General features: G+C 40.8%; 1 protein-coding gene across 1 annotated transcript in view; it reads left to right on the top strand.

Annotated features, from left to right (window-relative positions):
- CUBN (cubilin) overlaps positions 1-19,356 on the top strand; it is a 149,032-nt gene that overhangs the window by 66,295 nt on the left and 63,381 nt on the right. Inside the window, exons 29-33 of the mRNA XM_026843524.1 lie at positions 379-560; positions 7,102-7,276; positions 8,873-9,054; positions 17,420-17,576; positions 19,226-19,342. Coding sequence (XP_026699325.1) covers positions 379-560; positions 7,102-7,276; positions 8,873-9,054; positions 17,420-17,576; positions 19,226-19,342 — 813 coding nt within the window. The remainder of the gene's footprint in view (positions 1-378; positions 561-7,101; positions 7,277-8,872; positions 9,055-17,419; positions 17,577-19,225; positions 19,343-19,356) is intronic.

Genomic DNA, 19,356 nt, shown 5'->3' with positions numbered 1-19,356 from the left:
CTCCCCATGATAGTTTGTGTATTAGTTGAGTAACAGCTCAGGATGGATCTGATTCAGCTTTCTAGAACTGACCAAAATTAGAGGCCAATATAAAAAAATGTCACTTTTTTTGCTCTGTGTCTCAATTTCTTCAGCTGTCAAAGCATGCCAAAACAGGAGGTGAAGTGCTTACTGAACAGGCAGTACCAGCAGGTCCAATGTGCTGTTCCTGAGTTTCCCTTTCCTGCTAGACCTCAGTTCCCTGTGATAGAGCAGACCCTCAAGCCCAGTATACACATCTGTGCATGAAATGAGTGCTAATGCTTCTCCTTGTTGCAGGGTTGTCAGTGATTTTTTTCCAGAGCCCCTTACTGATGGGCTGCTTTGCTGTGTTATCAGGTTGTGGAGGAGAACTCTCTGGTCCTTCTGGTTCATTTCACAGCCCTGGCTACCCCAACAGATACCCAAGCAATAGGGAATGCGTCTGGTACATTCACACAGCACCTGGTAGCAGCATCCAACTTACCATTCAGGATTTCGACATTGAGTATCACCCAAACTGCAACTACGATGTTTTGGAGGTAAGACCATCAGATTTACTCCTCAAAAATACACCAGGTGCTTTTCTATCTGGAGCAGATAATCCCAAGAACTGCAGGAGCAAAACAAACAATTCTAATGCAATTTCTTATTTTTGCTGTGGTTACAGTTATGTTCTGTAGACATTGTCACAGAAGCCAAAATGCACTTACTGTTTTTTGCTTTTAGGCCTTTGGAGTCTGTCTGCCTTAACCAATAAGGATGCTAGATACTATACACTTCCTAACAAGAGACAAAGCTGCTTTGAAAAACTCAGTCTTAAAAAGTCCACCTTTTACAAAGAACTAAGTGTAGGGTACTGTACCATGGAGATAAAATTTCTTGATGTAAAGGAAGATAATGGATTACTGCGTGGATAACTAAGGTGGGACCTTATGTAGGATCTTCCAAGGAAGTAGGGAGGTTCATAGCCCTGACTGCTGAAAACTATGAAGAATCTTTGTATTCAGAAAAAAAGAATAAAAGAGACAGTGTCCTAGTCAGTTTAGGGTGCTGGAACAAGAAGAAAAGGGACTTCTCTAAGGGTTTAATGACCTTTAAGAGACCCCTAAGACTGGATGGTCCTGTTATAGACAACTTCATTGTGCTCATGTTGGGAAGCAGCCAGGTGACCAATCCCAGCTAACAGATTTGACTAGACTTCTGGTGTGGGAAGAAGGGATAGGAAATAATTTCAGGAAGAAGTTCTTTAGAAGTGCAGACTTTCTAGATCTCTCTCACTAGAGACATTTGAGATCACTAATGGAGGTACACTTGTTGGGTCTTTTGATCTTAATACATGGGTGACATTTGAATGTTTTTGTAATGAAACCAAAAGATTAATGAAGAGATCTGGTACCATTCCACTGGGGCCTTTCTTCTCCTCTTCCCCTGGGTAATGTAATGTGTGACTGGCATACAGCTAGACAGCTTTCTGCCCAGCATCTACACACACTGCTGCCTATTCTCACCTTTGTAGCTTTGATTTCTCCAGCCTCTTAGTGCACAGTGACCACCCAGACTTAACCCACATCCCAAAGAAGTCCTAAATATACAGTTTCCAGATAGATGATCACTAAGCATTTATATGAGTAGAAGAGATGTATAACTTAACTCCAGCTTTCTAGCTCTGAAACAGGCTTCCCTAGTTTAGCAATGAAGTGGTAGCCTTGACCAAATGGACACTGTGCTTTGGGTATTCCATTAACTATGGGACTTTTGTAGGATCGGGATGTAAGGAAGTTGTTCCATGAATTCTCCATCAGTAGCATTGGCAAGTGTGACTGTATGTCACATTGCTGACACCAGTCCCTTTGAGTAAGTGACCTGTGTTGGTTGGTTTGGGTATTGATGAAGTCTGTTGTATTGCAGTTTCATTGTGCCTAAAATGACTAGACTGAAGCTAATCTGCCTGTCAGGTTCAGTTATGCCTCTGTTGCCTGGAGGAATCCATTAAACAGCTACAGGATCTAAGTCTGCTGTGGCTGACCATTTCTTGAATAGTGCAAGGACAATGCCTACATGTGCAGGTGGTCAGCCAGGAGCTATCATGATCCAGTAAGAGTATAGATGGCTGACAACCATTTGCTTGACAACTTTTTGACTAGTGGGGATGCTGGCGTAAAACGACTCAGTGAGTTGCCAGCCACAAATTGCTTAAACTAGTTGTTTAAGAGGATCCTACAGTTGGCTGCTCTGTGTCCCTGAGCAAGGTGTTCACCTTAGGTTTTGGATTTTCTTTCTTTACCATTTCAAACTTAGTTACTATGCTTTACTTCTTTCCAACCTTACTCATTTATCAGCACAGATGCCCACCTTGCTATTTGAACTTCTCTGCTTTCTTGCCCTCAGAATTGATATGTCTCTGAGTTACTCATCTCCTGACCTTGGCTCATCTGGTTCCCAACACCTGTCTCTGATCTGCCAACAGATAACCTAACATAAATCAATTTATTTGGAAAAATTGGTTAATGTCTTAGTGCAAGATCAAAGGTTCTGCCTGACAGCAAACAGCTTCCCCTGCCAAACTGCAGGCATGTGGCGGAGCTTTATGTACCTTGCCACGTACATATTTTCTTGTTTTTGTTATAAAATTACACATTCACAACATGATTGATGTACTCTGCACAGAAGAAATGATGACTCAGATTTAGTGGGGGAAAAAAAAGAACATGGTTAACTATTTTCCGGGGCTGCTCTGTCTTGTCATCTTCTTTCTTGTAGTTGTCTATGTGTATCCAGGCTGAAAACCACATACAAAATTTTGAAAGGTGTTAGAAAAAAAGAGGTTCCTAGTGTTCCTTTGAGACAGTGTGTTTCAGTGATCACTAAGATTCCAGACTTTTTTCACTCACATTATCTCACCAAGAGTATCCTGTCTACCAATTCTTTGGGTTTTGAAGTCTGCTTTTTCTCATAGTTATTCTCCTGATTTCACTTTTTCCTTATCTCTGATTAGTGAGTTCTACCGCTTCCTGTTTTATTTCAAGCCAAGTAACTTTCCAGTTTTAATAGGAAGTCAAAATCAGTACTAAAGTAGCTCTGCACCCTCCTGTCCCTCCCTGTCCTGTTAACCGTCTCTACTCTGAAATAAGAAGCTGACTTTAGAATGTTGCAGTGAATTGTGTTCTTTTCTGTTGCTTTCCCAAAATATATTACCTTGTAATAAAAATTCCCCAGTAATCACAAAACACTCTCACCTGGATGCATTTAGCATTTGCTTAGAAACACCCTCACCCCTTCAATCTGGCAGAGATTTGTAGGAAAATTTTAAGAGATCTTTCCTATCACAGCACCTTTGCTGCTAACTTCATTTTTATACTATAGTTTATTGAATATTTATTGCTTGCACATTTTTCTGAAGCATATTTGTTCTCATAAAATGCAACAACTGTCTCTCTTGCCTTTCCTTTGACAATGCCTCCTAAACAAGCTGTCCCTTCCACGTCAGGATCCCAGTCCTGCCATGTGTTTCACCAAGACTGTGCAATAATTGTTATGTAAAATTTTGTGTGTGAAATCCTCATGTTCTCCCCATGGCTTCTGCATGATCAAGTGTTTGACATATTCTCCTTTAATCCTCCTCCTCCTTGTTTCTTTTATGACACTGTTGCATTCTGTCTTCCTCTCTTCCCTGTCAGGTTCTATTCCTTTTACAAATATCCAGAAGCAAATTTTAAAGATGTTTTCTAGGAATGTTTCATATAAATAGAAGGCATCATTCTGGACACAATGAAAGAGTTAAAAATATTTTTATATGGCTTCTATTGAAAATAGATACATAGAGAAAAATGACCATGCCTGCTGACATCTTCTCTTTAACGTGGACCAGATTTTTGTGACTATAAATATATTCTACAACAGCAAGATGTAGCTCTGATCTGAAAAGGAAGGAACCCTGTCAAATCTATTGTGCTTTCAAGTTTTTAGTACATGCTCTGTTCTTCTCATTTAAATATAAAGAAACATCAAGTATTACAGTAATTCTTAATTCTCAGTCAAAGGTGGGCTCTCTCTTTTCTGGCATTTATATCTTAATAGGGATCAGATTTATTTCCAGAATATCTGTGTCATGAGGTTGACCCACCACATAAAACCAGCTTTCAGTTGCTCATAACTCTGGAATGCTGACTGTTAACAGTAAATGGAGCTAACGGGGCAGAAGCAAATGATAAGAACAGATTAAAACCATGGGCTTTATGGTAGTGTCCTGCATAGCTGCTATGCCATCCAACATCATTTTATCTCTGGATCAGGTGCTGTGGTCAGACTAAATGTTTCTGGTTTTATTTTTATCTGTTTGAGCTCAGACGTTCTGTGACTCTTTGTGAACCACACCCTGGAATTCATTCTTTCCATCCATTCTCTTTTCCCTCTTCTTTTTTCATGTGGTAACTATTGGTTTTCTTTTTCGTAGCCAAAAGTAACATTTTATTGTTTTTTGTCATGGAAACGGTCTAACTTGTTTTTGTTCCATCCCTTGTGAAAGCATCTGATTAATTGAACTGGCATAAAGGAGAAAAGAAAATACACTCCTAAGTGTAAAGATCATGCCTTTCACTGTGCTTTTTTTATTTTGAAACTGTGCAGAAGGCTGTTGCCGAACAGTTAACAATGTAAAGGAGACCCACAAACCTTGGATTTCCATCAGTATTTCTTCCCCATCCTTAATTCTCTTCCAACAGGTCAACTATAAGTGTTCGGCTTGGGCCAAGTTAATTTCTGAGGTAATACTACAGAAATCAGCAGGGTTTATGTCAGAGCTGGGTTTGGTTCCCTTCCCATGGTGTGCAGACAGCACCAGGGATGATGTGAGAGGCTGGTCCATGATGCTTATTAGATACATATTAGAAACTTCTGCTGTTTCCTCTGCCACATAGCTTCTCTGAGCTGGTTTAGATGATTAAGAGCATGTGCTCCTGCTAGATCTCATGCTGTGGCTCTGACTCAGGGAGTATACCACAAACACGTTTTAAAATTCACATTTTGAACAGACTTCTGACAAATACAGTTGTCATTGGGCCTCACAAGCAGCCAAGCAGTAAGATTTCACTGAAGATACTGAGCTTCCAGCGAACAAGCATGTTCTTCCACAGACTGTGGCTGCTTCATAACAGATTCTTAACCTGAGTGTGATTTCATCCATTCTCACTTCTCTTGAATGCCTTGAGATGATCAATGGGACGGAGGAACCATTATCCATTCAAGTCAGGCAGCCTCCCTGCAGAATGCAAAAAAGTGCTGTCTCAGTCAAAATTGAAATGTTTAAGCTATTAAGCCTGTGTAATCACCCACTAAAACAAATTACAATGTCCTGAATATCTAACAGACTATGATGTTTACAAAAAAATTAATTCCTTGTTTCTTCTGGGGATGCAAGCTTCAGCTTCTGAGGTCTCACATTGCCCTGGAGTCACTGAATATTCTTTCCAATTAAAAAAAAAAAAAGTTATTTCCCTTATACCTCTAACAGCAGAGCAGTGTCAGGCACCATGAGCAGTTAGGGAGCACATGATCAAGCAAGTTACGTAGCAATGCACTACATTTAGCCCTGGAGGTGGTGTGACTAGCTCAGCATTTGTAAAACTTGCCTAGATATTTAGCTTGGACAGAACCCAAACTTCTTCTGAGGTTAAAAAGTATCCAGCAGAGTTTATTAAAATTCTGAGTTTCCCCTCATCTAGAAGAGATCAGAGGCAAAAGGGCAGTATAGAAGGTTGGTTCTTATAGTACTGCCACTTTCTGAGAGATATTAATAGATTGGGTTTTTTTTGATCTTTTTAATGTTTACTAGCCTAATAAAATATTGGAGCAGACTTGAGATGCTACTGGTGGGTAAATCCTGATGGGACTTATTGCCTTATCTTCCTATTCCCTGGTTTTGTTGTAAGAACTTGCCATTCTGTAGTTTAGCTTATATATAATATATGCTGATACAATGAGAAGCTATCTTTTGCGAGTTCAGTTGCTGAAAGACAAGAACACACTCTTTATTTGTTGTATCTCTTCAACCATTTTCACATCTGAGATTACTGTCAAGATGACTTTTGCAGCTGCTGTCCTACCAGGTACATACCAATGGAAGGTGGGAGACCCTTAATATCAGGTGTCATTTCATTAGCATGCAAGAAGCCAAGAAAATTCAATCATTGAAGGCACTAGGCACCAGAATCACATGTCTGGTTTTGAAAATTGCACTGAGTATGTATGTTTTCTTCAGTTTTGAGAGGGAAGGTGAGCCAATTCCACCATTTATAAATGGGCTCAAACTATAATCCCACATCCCTTTTAGAAAACAAGAAACAGGATTAACAAGGCTTCAGCACTGCCATCTAATTCACTTGAACTGGTTTAAAAATTCATTATAAAGTACACAGCACTGGTAATGATGTTTAAGAGAGTGGAGGTTTTCAGGTTTATAACTGCCTGAGGTACTCTTCTGACTATGAAATAATTATTCTTAAAAGTCAAAACCTGTCTTTTTTGAGAAATATGTCTGATGTATATCTTTATATCTGAAGAGTGTTATTAAAATGTAGTTTACTTGACTAAAATCCCATAGTTTGGTTGTTGATTCTGTCATTGAAGTCAATAAAATTGAAATGTTTTTTATCAGAGTGATGAAATCTAGCCCCAATTTAAAAATCAGTCTTAACCGTGCCTTTAAACATAAAGGGTGCAAAATATTAGCACAAGTTCCTACAAAGAGAGACAGCACATGAAAAAATCTGAGTTTACATCCGCACAGAAACAAGGTGTTAACCCTGAATGGATGGGGAAGAAGCATGTAGCAAAGTCCCCAAAGCAGAAAATTCTTATTTAATGCGACTGTTTTGAAATTACCTAGAATTTCATACTTATGCCAGGTGGTTCAGATACCAAGTAAATCTGCAAAGAAAACTATTAGCTACTTTACATTTCAAAATGTGGAATCACTTTCAGTACTTCAGATTTATTTTTTCCTCCTAGCTAAACTGTTCTAATATATTCTGTGTGGCAGACAGTCCATTTGAAAAACCCTGACAGTGTTTCTTCCATTTCTAGGTCTATGGTGGCCCTGATTTCCTCTCTCCTAGACTAGCCCAGCTGTGTGTTTCAAGATCAGCAGAGAACCCACAGCGAATCTCTACTACTGGCAATTCAGCCATTGTCTTTTTCAAGACAGATGCAGCAGTAACAGGGAAAGGTTTTAATGCCTCCTGGCAAGAAAATCCAGGTGGTGAGTATGCTGAATAACACCAGGAGATGTTCAGGAAGTCAGAGAATCATGGATCAGCCATGCAAGCATTTAAAGTAATCAGACAGCATAGGACTCAAAACTGAAGGAGACTTCAGGTGTTACCGGATTTGATAACACTAAGAGATGCTGAAAAACACACAGAAGAAAAAAATGTCTGACTAACTGAAATCTAGGCCTATGTATGTATTTTTTAACAGTCCACCTTGTTGGAGTTTCTTCTCTACATAACTAATCAAGCCATTCCTATAATCAGAAAAGAACTTTTGCATGCTATCAGTTCTCCCCACCCACTCACCCATGCAGAGTACTTTATTAGCTGAATGATGCTTTTGGTTTTAAACTCTAAAGTGAAAAATATCTGAGAACATGGTTTAACTTGGAGAACTCAGTGGACTCAAAAAATACATGGAATGATTAGTAAATACTTGAACTCTATAAGGTTCATCCATCCCCCACGTGATTATTTGTTCAAAGCCTTACTGGTAATCAGTAAGAGACATGCTTAAAAGACCCAGCCACATGTCTCTACATGGTAGTTCTTATGAAAAGGCCAATTACTGGAAAATAATTGCAACTAAAAGTGAGGAGAGGAAGATTTTAATTCGTGCAGTATTGCTTGATTAAGCACACTGATTCATTAGTTTGTCAAGGTTTATACTTCTCCATTCTCACAAGTTTTATGAGAAAGGCACAAGATTTTTTTTTGAATAAAAGTCTACAATAGTCCTTTGAATTAATCCCTTTTCCGAGATCTGGCAGCTTATTTTTTTCTACTTAGTCCCCCTGAAGCTTTCTCATCCCTTTACAGCATTTTGCCTGTTTTACTCCATCCCCCCTCTAGCCTCTAAAATACCTATTCACCAGAACGCAATAACAGTATAGTTCTTATCCTTCCAGCAGGCTGCTTCCATCTGCAGCAGTCCCAATGTCTTTTTCCCACCCTCCTCAGCCTCTTTGCAACATATAAAAGTCCATTTCTTTGTGTTAGTCCTATTGAAAGCCCTGGCACTTCGCTCACAGGATCCATCATTCCAGGCTATTTAGATATTCATGAGTGCTGGAGCTGTTCTGGTCAGAAATACCTGAGGGTGGAGTCCTCAGGAAGCCCTCAACTGTATGGGCAGAGTAGGAGAAACTTCAGGCTTGCAATTGTTGCACTCATGGGGAGATTGCAGCTCCTAGATGTCTTGATATTTTCAGAAATGGTTTTCCCACCCCTCTTCTCAGCTAGGCCTAGTAACTGCTTTCTCAGTATGCTAGGCCTGTGGCATTCATATGAATGGTATTTTTGATTGGTTTTGCAATATCTAGGATAGAGGAATACCAGTATTAATGTTCAGCCTTTAGAACACCTACTACCAGCCTGGGTCTAGAAAAAAACATTACTCACAAGCATCGTTGTTGCATATCACTAGTAATGATAATGGTATACTTTCCTGATGGTAATTTACATTGATTTTTGTTGCAACCATGACACTTCAACAGTTGGAGCACTCCTCCATTAGTTTAAAAATACAGATGGAATCTTGCTAAGCATAAAAGGGCTTGTGATTAAACTGATTGTGTCTTTTTCAGGCTGTGGTGGTATTTTCCAAGCTACCAGTGGGGAAATCCATTCTCCAAACTATCCTCAACCTTATAATAACAGCACAGATTGTTCTTGGATCATTCAAGTTGACTATAGCCACAGAGTCCTATTGAATTTCACGGATTTTGACATTGAAAATCACCATTCATGTAACTATGACAATGTTGCAGTAAGTAACAACAGAAATTTCAAATGTTTCCTCAATGAGTCTGGTGAAATGCTTGCAAAAGAGGAAGGTTACTGTGCAACCTAGGCTGCAGTTGGTTTCAGACTTGTAGTTGCATGGTCATGTTTATTCACCAATGAGCTAAGTCTTAAATTTACAGCTAAATAGTTATCTAGTTCCTTTTGCTTCACCAAGGAAGCAGGCTTCACAAATGCATTTCCAAATTCTTCCAGGTTCCCACTTATGTCTGGAAGAATCTTTTCTTGAAAGCAGTGCATGCTACACTCTGGCATTAAATTTTTCTTTTGGTAGTGTGAGTCGTAGTTAGTACTGCAGGAAGAACCTCATTTGTAGATGACTTATAATGATACCTTTTCCCATTTATAGTGCTGTTTGCCCCAGCTTGCTCCAAGTCATAGGATGGTCTGCCCACGTATATAATAGACTGACCACTCTGTTATAAACTCAGAAGAGAGGGAGATCTATATCCAGAGGAAATTGTGGCTGGCTGGTTTTCTTTATGCATGCACTGTATATTCAGTGCATCTCCTCAGATGTCTGTTTAATTGCTTCGCTGTCTTAGAAGCTTCACATTGCTGTTGGTTTGTGAGCTTTTGTTGATGTCACAGAAATTCAAGTTGCTGCTCTATCAGTGCACAACAGTGAAGAAAACTCCATATCTCCACTTGGTCTTTTGGGAGCAGGGACATGAAATACTGACCTTTGATATCAGATTGCACTCCACTCAGTACAAAGACATGTGTGATCAGTACCAGGCGAATAAAGCACAGTGACTGCAGCCCAAAATCCAGCTTCCCTCTCCTTGATAAACTGTCATTCACAGAGAACTCAGTTTGGCAGGAACTGAGACTCTTTTGAAAACAGCATCAGTTTTAACAGCACTGCCTTATAAAGCAATGTGTTCCCGTTTTGCTGAGCAGAACTGAAGATTTCAGTTGGCCTCAAAGTATCTTTATACAATGACGGTTTATTTTTTTCTGGTCCTGAAGCATAGGGAAATACAGTTATGTCTTTTTATTTAAATTGTTTAACTACATCAGGGGGATCATTGAAAGGGAAAATCTATTGGAAAAATTTCCAAATCTTCTGGGATACCAGAGTAGAAGATCAGATTGCATGACAAAAACATGGGCCATCTGAAATGGCAGTACTGGTAAAAATGCCAAAAAAATGTACAAATTAAGGGCTAAATTCTGAAAAGACCTGATATACAAGTGTTTCTTTTAAATTGATGCCAATGAATGCATGTACATATCTAAACACTTTGTAGAGTAACTCAGTTCTGTGAGCTCCCTGCAGTTACAGGCACAACTTCCATTACCTTTATAGGGCAGGTAGAGGCACTGGGCTTTTATTCACTGAAAGGCATCATTCCTTCAACTGGCAGGGGAGATAGCTGTGGCAGAGCTCTTTGCATGAGCAGGGTTTCACAGAATCACAGAATAGTTTAGGTTGGAAAAGACCTTGAAGATCATCCAGTCCAACCATTAACCTAACACTGACAGTTCCCAACTACACCATATCCCTCAGTGCTGTGTCGACCTGACTCTTAAACACCTCCAGGGATGGGGACTCCACCACCTCCCTGGGCAGCCCATTCCAGCACCTAACAACCTGTTCTGTAAAGAAATGCTTCCTAATATCTAGTCTAAACCTTCCATGGTGCAACTTGAGGCCATTCCCTCTTGTCCTAACACTTATTACTTGGTTAAAGAGACTCATCCCCAGATCTCAGCACCCTCCTTTCAGGGAGCTGTAGAGGGCGATGAGGTCTCCCCTCAGCCTCCTCTTCTCCAGACTAAACACCCCCAGTTCCCTCAGCCGCTCCCCGTACGACGTGTGCTCCAGACCCTGCACCAGCTTCATTGCCCTTCTCTGGACACGCTCGAGTCATTCAATGTCCTTTTTGTAGTGAGTGGCCCAAAACTGAACACAGGAATCGAGGGGCGGCCTCACCAGTGCCGAGCACAGGGGTCAGATCCCTTCCCTGTCCCTGCTGGCCACGCTATTGCTGACACAAGCCAGGATGCCATTGGCCTTCTTGGCCACCTGGGCACACTGCTGGCTCCTGTTCAGCCGGCTGTCAATCAACCCCCCCAGGTCCCTCTCTGACTGGCAGCTCTCCAGCCACTCCTCCCCAAGCCTGTAGCGCTGCTGGGGGTTGTTGTGGTCCAAGGGCAGCCCCCGGCATTTGGCCTTATGGAAACTCCTCCAGTTGGCCTCAGCCCATGGCTCCAGCCTGTCCAGGTCTCTGTGCAGAGCCTCCCTGCCCTCGAGCAGATCAACACTCCCACCCAACCTGGTGTCATCTGCAAACTGACTGAGGGTGCATTCGATCCCCTCGTCTAGATAATTGTGCAAGATTTAAGCCTTGCCAGAATCGGAGAGCACGTTGCCATTGCCCCTCCCCCACCCGCACCGGTCGGGCTGGAAGTTAAACACAGACCCCGGCTAAAATAACAAGAAATTTAATACAACAGAGTGATAGAACAATCTGAACAACAACAGTATCAATGGTAACAACAATAAACAGCAATAACAGTGAATAAGACAAACGATATACAGAGAAATACCGCTAGCTGGTTTACGGAAAGCAAAGTTCCCTCCTGAGCCCGCCAAAGCGCAAGGAAAAGGTTCTGCCCCTGGACCTGATGTCAGCATGGTATGAATAACTTGGCTGGAGATCCCTTCCTCCTCTCTCTTTGCTTGGGAAAACTTTATCCTGGCTGAACCAGGACAATCATCAATAAAGATGTTAAACAGGAGTGGCCTCAAAACCGAGCCCTGGGGGACACCACTCGTGACCGGCCGCCAACTGGATTTAACTCCGTTCACCACAACTCTCTGGGCCCGGCCATCCAGACAGTTTTTTTACCCAGCGAAGCGTGTGCTCATCCAAGCCACGAGCAGCCAGTTCTGCCAGGAGAATGTTGTGGGAAACGGTGTCAGAGGCCTTACTGAAGTCAAGGTAAACAATGTCCACAGCCTTTCCCTCATCCAATAAGCAGGTCACCCTGTCGTAGAAGGAGATCAGGTTTGTCAAGCAGGACCTGCCTTTCATAAACCCACACTGACTGGGCCTGAGCATCTGGTTGTCCCGCATGTGTTGTGTGATGGCACTCAGGATGAGCTGCTCCATCAGCTTCCCAAGCACCAATGTCAAGCTGACAGGCCTGTAATTTCCCAGATCATCCTTCCGACCCTTCTTACAGATGGGTGTCTCATTGGCCAATTTCCAATCAGTCAGGACCTCCCCAGTCAGCCAGGACTGCTGGTAAATGATGGAAAGTGGCCTGGCGAGCACCCCAGCCAGCTCCTTCAGCACCCTCGGGTGTATCCCATCCAGTCCCATGGACTTGTGTGTGTCTGTGTGATGCAGCAGGTCACTGACTGTCTCCTCCTGGAATGTGGGGGGTTGTTCTCAGTCTCTGTCTTCTGGCTGTACAACTGGTCTAGTTATTAAAGACTGAGGCAAAGAAGGCATTAAGCACCTCAGTGTTTTTCTCATCACTTGTTACCATGTTTTCTCCTGCGTCTAGCAGGCGATGGAGGCTCTCTCTGGTCTTTCTTTTGTTGTTGACATACTTACAGAAACATTTCTTGTTATACTTGACTGCCGAAGCCAGATTAATTTCTAGCTGGGCTTTAGACCTCCCAATTTCCATCTTGAATAGCTCACAGCCTCTTTGTAACCACTGTGAGTTGCAACTCCTTCCAAATGCTGTAAGCTCTCCTTTTCTCCCTGAGTATCAGCCAAAGTTCCCTGTTTAGCCAGGGTGGTCTCTGGCACCAGCTTTGTCTGCAAACCATTGCAGTGCAGTGACACCCCTTTTCCTCTATTGACCTATGAGTATCTGTTGTTTGCTTCTGGTTTTTGGGGTTGATGGAGGAGCAGGAGGCAGTTGCCTGTCAGCCCCAGCTGTGCAAACACAACTGAAGTAGCAACATGATCAAGGAAGGAGATTTAAATTTAATACAGGCATCAATCACTGCCCACCAAGTGGACAGTGGTTTGAAAATGGATGAGGGAGAATGCTGATTTGAAGCCAAGAGATAACAGAGGGCTCTGGTGTATGAGGCAGAGAAGAGCTTTTCAGTAGGGGAACCAGAAGGGCAAGAAAGGGGTGGATGGAGTTTCTTTCTTTATGTGGTATTCCAGTAAGCAGAAAATCACTTGTTACCAACACCTGGATGGGTTCTGTGTTCATCTGATTCCAAGGCTTGCTATATACCTCACACAGTAATGGGAGAACAGAGTGAGGGGACAGAGTGTGCCTGGAAATGTATAAGTAGATGTCTGACTGTAAATGGTTTGGGAATTGTGTTCCAAAATCTGCGTAAATGGAAAATACAGGCAGCTAAGGAAGCTGATGGGTTGTTTTTCTCTCACTAATATAGGAACAACTACTGTGTATGAGTAAGACAGTGGTTCCACCCTTTTCTATTTCTCAAATTTTTACTTTATGTAGGTTTTTTTTGCTCTGTGAGTTCTCTTGGGGCTTTCCTCCGCCCTTGAATGTACCAATGGCCTTTTCCTTCATCTTTCCTCTTCTAGACCCTGTAATTTTTCCCTGTGTTATGACTCGAGATTTTGAATTTTTTAAAAAAATATTTCTACCATAAATTCCTTTCTATGGAGAACACATGAAAATTTATTACTTTCCTGTAATGTTTTCCATTGCACATTTGATATATGAGCAAAATGAAAGGAGGGAAAATACTCACGTCTGTTGCTTCTTGGCGCAACTCCAGAAAGCCCAGTGCGTTTTTCAGTTCTGCTCAGTGATTTCACATGTCAGTCTGAGCACAGAACTAGGTTCAGCCAAATTAATTCTAAACTTGTAGTTCACACCCACGGTGTAACTGCTCTGAGCTCCCTCTAGAGTCAATGGAGAGTAGTCCAGGCCACCAAAAAGCACATTATTCATTCACTTAGCTGCCTAAATGTAATTAATTCCTCAGCTTCTGTGCCTCAGTTCTGTACCATATCTGTTCTCAGAACGGGTGAACAGCTCTTCATCTGCTAAATAATGATGCCTTTACTTTCTCTGATCTCAGATATAACTTGGTTATATTCTGTAGAAAGCATAAGATCTTTGAGAAGAGATTTTGCTGTCACTGTCACCATACATAAGGAATAAATTTTTAATTTCTCTTTGCGTACCAGCCCATTTCTATCTGAAGAGTGTGTCTTACAACAAACAGATTTTTTTTCTTTGAAGGAAAATAGAGGGGAAAAAATAGTGAATGCACTAATTCCTGTATCTTTTGACATTGAGTTTAACCAGTATTGTATCTGATGCTACACCAGGAGCACAAGTCAGCAAGAGTTACAAGTATTTGGTGACTTGAGGAGGACATGACTCGAAAGGCAGCGCTTGTAGCACAGGAAAGGGGGAGGGAGAAATAGTTTGTTCTTTTCAGTGCCTTTGATTATGTAAATATTATTTTCTTTTCTTGTTCCAGTATAGCAAGTAGTACACAGGAGTGTAGAAATGTAAGCCTCTGGGAGCTAGAGAGGAGGCATGACTTCATTTATTGCAGGTGCTGGCAGAGAGGATCTTCCAAGAGAGGATAACTAGAAATATGTGGAATTTATTTTTATGGGTCAGAAGACAAAAATTATCTTCTTTTTGTCATGTGCTTTTGAAAAATGCAGGACACATTTGAAGAAGAAGGCAATGAGTCACTCAGTTATGTTCATTGTGGAAAGGGAAAAGAAGACCAAATTGCTGCTATGCACAGTGCAAATGAAAACTTGGCTTTTAAGTAAGCAGATACATCATTTTCCGTTACTCATGCAGCCACAGAACGCATTTCTCAGATGTTTTCAAAATAAGAAGCTGGAGAGAGACACAAATCTTTCCTGAACTAGTGTCTGAATATTGTGATTTCTGTTCTAGATTCAAGACTGAAATCCTACTTATGAAATAGTTTAAGCTAATAAATAGCAGGTGAGCAAAAATGATACAGCCATAAAATGTCCATGTGTTACTGTTCCTGCTTAACTTGTAGCCACCATAACTCCTAAGAGTTATTGCTGTATCTCACTAATGCTTATGCTGAACTGTTCCTTAAATCAGATTTTTAGCGAGTGAAAAGGCTAGGAATCATTTCTGGATTTCTGAAAGAGGAGACAGTACTATTCTACAAGCAAGCTGCCCAGAAACAGCAAATACTCTTGATTTAGAAAACATTCCTCTGATTTCATATTCTTCTACCAGTATTAACTACAGAAAGGCCTTATTCCAGAAAGCTCTTGGAATGAAATGCCTACTTAGTCTCTTACGTTACTCATCGTTAATATCTTACTGAGTGAGAAAGCTCAACTACTAGAGTCTCACAACACAGTCCATGTGTCAATGGTCATATCCTCAGCTGTTACAGAGTGGCACAGATCCATCAAAACCAGTTTACATGAACTGCCGTTAGGCCCTCCCTCTCTGTGCTCTGTCAATGCAATGCTTATTCTCAGTTCTAGCATTCAGATAAAATCCTCTCACTGCTGTCTAGGGAAAGACAGTACCTTAATTCCTAAGGGTTATTTTGTTGGTCATTACTTTTTTTCACATTCAATGGTTTGTGGTTTTTAACTCCAGGCAGTCTGCTTTATATACAGAATGTATGTGCGGAGAAAGAATAAACACTGCACACTACGTATTAAAGGGCTGATTGTGGCAGGATGCCAAGAGAGAAGAAGAGGTTGAATGGATATTTTGGGTCTCTTTACCAGGTACTCATTTTTACCGACATTGCAGTACACTTTATACTCCATCACAAGGTCCCACACAGATAGCTAGTGTTAACAGGCCCAAGGGCAAATATTTAATTCATGAATGCAGCACTTGCTACATAGGGTGTGTCAGTGGATTAAGCAGGAGTTTGTCCTTTGTTTCTCAGCTCCGAGTTTTATTTGAGACAGGTCATCTTTCAGCTACTGTTTGGTTTTGTTGTTGGTTGTTTTTTTTTTTCACTAATGTGTTCAAAGGCCTTTGGATACTGGAGGCAGAAACTTTGCATTGTGTTATACAGTCTAGTTTGAAATTTTTAATTCATTGATGCTGCATTGCACAGACTTGCTGAAATTTGAGGCATTTTAAAGTAAAAGCAGACAATCTCAATCAGAAGTACATGCCTTCTAACCCAATGGCATTATTTTGCTCAAAGAGGGCTTTTATGTAGCTTTTAACATCCTAGCACCTGAATATCTTACAGTCCTCCTGTCCATATTTTTATCAATATTTTTCTTCATTTTGCCATGGGAAGGTGAGTCACAGGTTGTATTAAATGACATGCCTATGGTAATGCAGGATGTTAATGCTGAAACAGGAACTGAATTTAACTGCTGTTGCTGCCCAGTAGCCCAAAGGCTACTCCCTGGGTCATGCAACTGTGCTGATGACTTCAGTGCTCATCACTTCTGAAATCAGGCACAAGGGCACTGAGACTGGCCCATGGCTCCAACACAGCAGCAACAAAGCACGTCTGCTGGAATGCTAGGAAAGATTAGTGAGAGACTCAGAGACTGTGGCCATTTATTTCTCTCTGTGGTTTCTCTTGTTATAATTTTGATGTCGCTTAAGCTAGAAACTCATTGGTTTTAACCTCACTATCCTCCTCTTCCTGATTGTGAAACAGTGAGGAAGGAAACAAAACTATTAGCTGTAAGGGGAAAAAAGAGAAGGCAGGCATTTGTGGTAAAAATTAAAAGTGAAGTTCTGTAAACACAGCTTTACTTTCTTCCTCTCTTTTTCTTACTTTTCTTTACTCTCTGCTTAAATAATACTTCATGTATATGTGTGAAATTCAGCACCCTAAAGCTATTATAAAGTGTAAATATATGGACTTTTCCTTGATGCTGGGTATATGTACCTAAAAGCCATAATCCTAGTGTCTTCTTTTTTTATACACAGTCATAGCTCCCACTGGTGCACTAGTTGCATGTTAGGGCCAGTTTATAAGTCTTTACTGAGGCAAGATGAAGGGTTTAACTGAATAAAAGCTACACAGGAACTCATGTTAAACATCAACAGGAAACAATAAATGTATAGGGATATGTGGATTGTTAAAGGAGAGTTGCTTCCATACTAGATAGTTACACACAGAGGAAGGTGATTACTTGATGTATTTTTGTGGTAAAGACTACAATATCTTCAGCCTGTAATATATGCATTTTTTGGAAATGGCAAAAAAAGAATTAGATAGGCAATGCACAGTTTGTTTCTACTGTTCATACCAGGGTTGTATCAGGATCAAAATGATCAAAAACATAAGAGAGGGAATGAAATAAAAGTCTTCTCAATAATCCTATTGAAACCAAATACTTAAGATGATCTTTTCTTAACAGGTATTTGATGGTCCTAGCAGTGAAGCACCACTTCTTAGAAAACTCTGTGGAACACAGCATCCTCCTCCTATCACATCCTCCAAGAATCTGATGTACATCCGGCTGCACACTAATACAACCACCCAGCACAGGGGCTTCAGCGCTCGCTTTACTGAAGGTAATTTTGTCATTTACATTAATGCGTATTTATCTAATTGCCAGTTTCTCTGTATTAGACACAATCTTTTAGCATCCCTGGTAACAGGAAGTGTTTCTATACATGCAGCATACCAGTGTGTATCTTTAACTGGACAGAATTTTTCCAAATTATAGATTAAATAATTTAAAATCTAAGGATCATCTTGGATTATTTGATTGGGGAAAAAATTATTTGCATCTAGCACACACCAGTTGCATCTTATTCCTCCTCCCTAGAGAGTTAGTTACCCATAACAGTCCTGAGAAAAATATGCAACTGGAAGTTTCCACAGACCTAGTGACAAAATAACATTTTGTATGTCTATCCATGCGCATGAATCTGAAAAGCTATAAAAGAATTCTGTGTGGTGCTGCTGCTGAAGTCCATGAATTCAAGCCTGCAAACCCTGCCAAACGTCAACTATCCAATTTGTGGAGGACTAATTGGTATTTTACATGGTTTCCTTTTTAATGAAAAGTGACACCAACTGGGAAGAATTTTTAATGAAATTACATCCTATTTGATGATTGGTGATTTACTTTCAGTTTTTCACAGTAACTTTGAAGACATTTTTTCCCCAAGATAGAACCATTTAATTTTTTCAGAGAAAATACCTTTCTCTCATTTTCTTCTTAGGATTCTTTTCACTATAAATTAGTGCTTTTCCCAGAAATGTTTTTTTCCTTTGAAAATATTGTGAAAATTATAAAGAAAAAGAGGAATTTGCATTAGCAAGAATCTCAGGAACCCCAGTTATTGAGGTACTAGTTAGATGCCTAATTAGGCATTTCTGACTAACTACTCTGTTAAACATTCTCAGCACACATTTATTGGATTAGGCCCTGCACAAAACATGCCTGGTGATCAAGTGCTGCCTGCCTAGGATGTAGGCAACCCAGCTTCCCTGTTTCTGAGAAAACCCTCTTGCTGGAGGTTTTAGGCAGCACAGCACTATAAATGAATGTCTTTTGTACCTAACTCCTCACTCTGCTGTTTAAAGCACCTGTATGTTAAACTCAGATCTGGGGGGTTTATGATGAGTCAGGATGCTTAGAAATGAGGCATGGCAGCCCTCAGCACTGTTAGCCAAAGTTATGCAGTCAGCCAAGCTCTTGCACACGTGCAGCATTTCACACAATTGCAGTTTTGTTCATGCAGCTCACAAGAGATCATGCCAATGCAATGTGATGCCATCCTGGGGCATTGGAAGGTTCGGGAGAGTTTTTTATAATTGTTTTCTTCCTAGTTGCCAACACAGGCAAATGATCAGAGAAATGGGTGTATTATTGCACTACCCGGAAACCAAATTATTTCAGCCCCGAGATTGCTTTTCTGGGCTATGAGGAACTGATAAAGATGAGGTCTGTTCCCAAATCACTCTGGCAGATGGTCAGCCAGGTGCAGCATGGACTGTGGATCCTGGTCAAGAAAGTACACTCAGTGATGGGATCTAGTCCTTAAGTCTCTTCTGAAAAATTACTGCTGTGAAATTTATCCTCATTCCACATTGATGTAGTATGTTACATTTTATTCACTCATTTTTACTACAAAATCCAAGATATTTTGTATATATTGATAATATGTGTGTGTGTGTGTGTGTGTGTGTGTGTGTGTGTTTCATTCTAAAGCATGCGGAAGATTCATAGATTCAGATTCAGTTGGGGCAGCAATTTCCTCTCCTCTGTATCCTGCCAAATACCCAAACAAACAGAACTGCAGCTGGATTATTCAGGCTCAGGAACCATGTAAGTAAAAACAT

The sequence above is a fragment of the Athene cunicularia genome, assembly GCF_003259725.1.
Source record: "Athene cunicularia isolate RWA chromosome 2 unlocalized genomic scaffold, athCun1 chr2_part1, whole genome shotgun sequence".
Taxonomy (NCBI): domain Eukaryota; kingdom Metazoa; phylum Chordata; class Aves; order Strigiformes; family Strigidae; genus Athene; species Athene cunicularia.
This window is presented reverse-complemented; position numbering and strand designations above follow the sequence as displayed.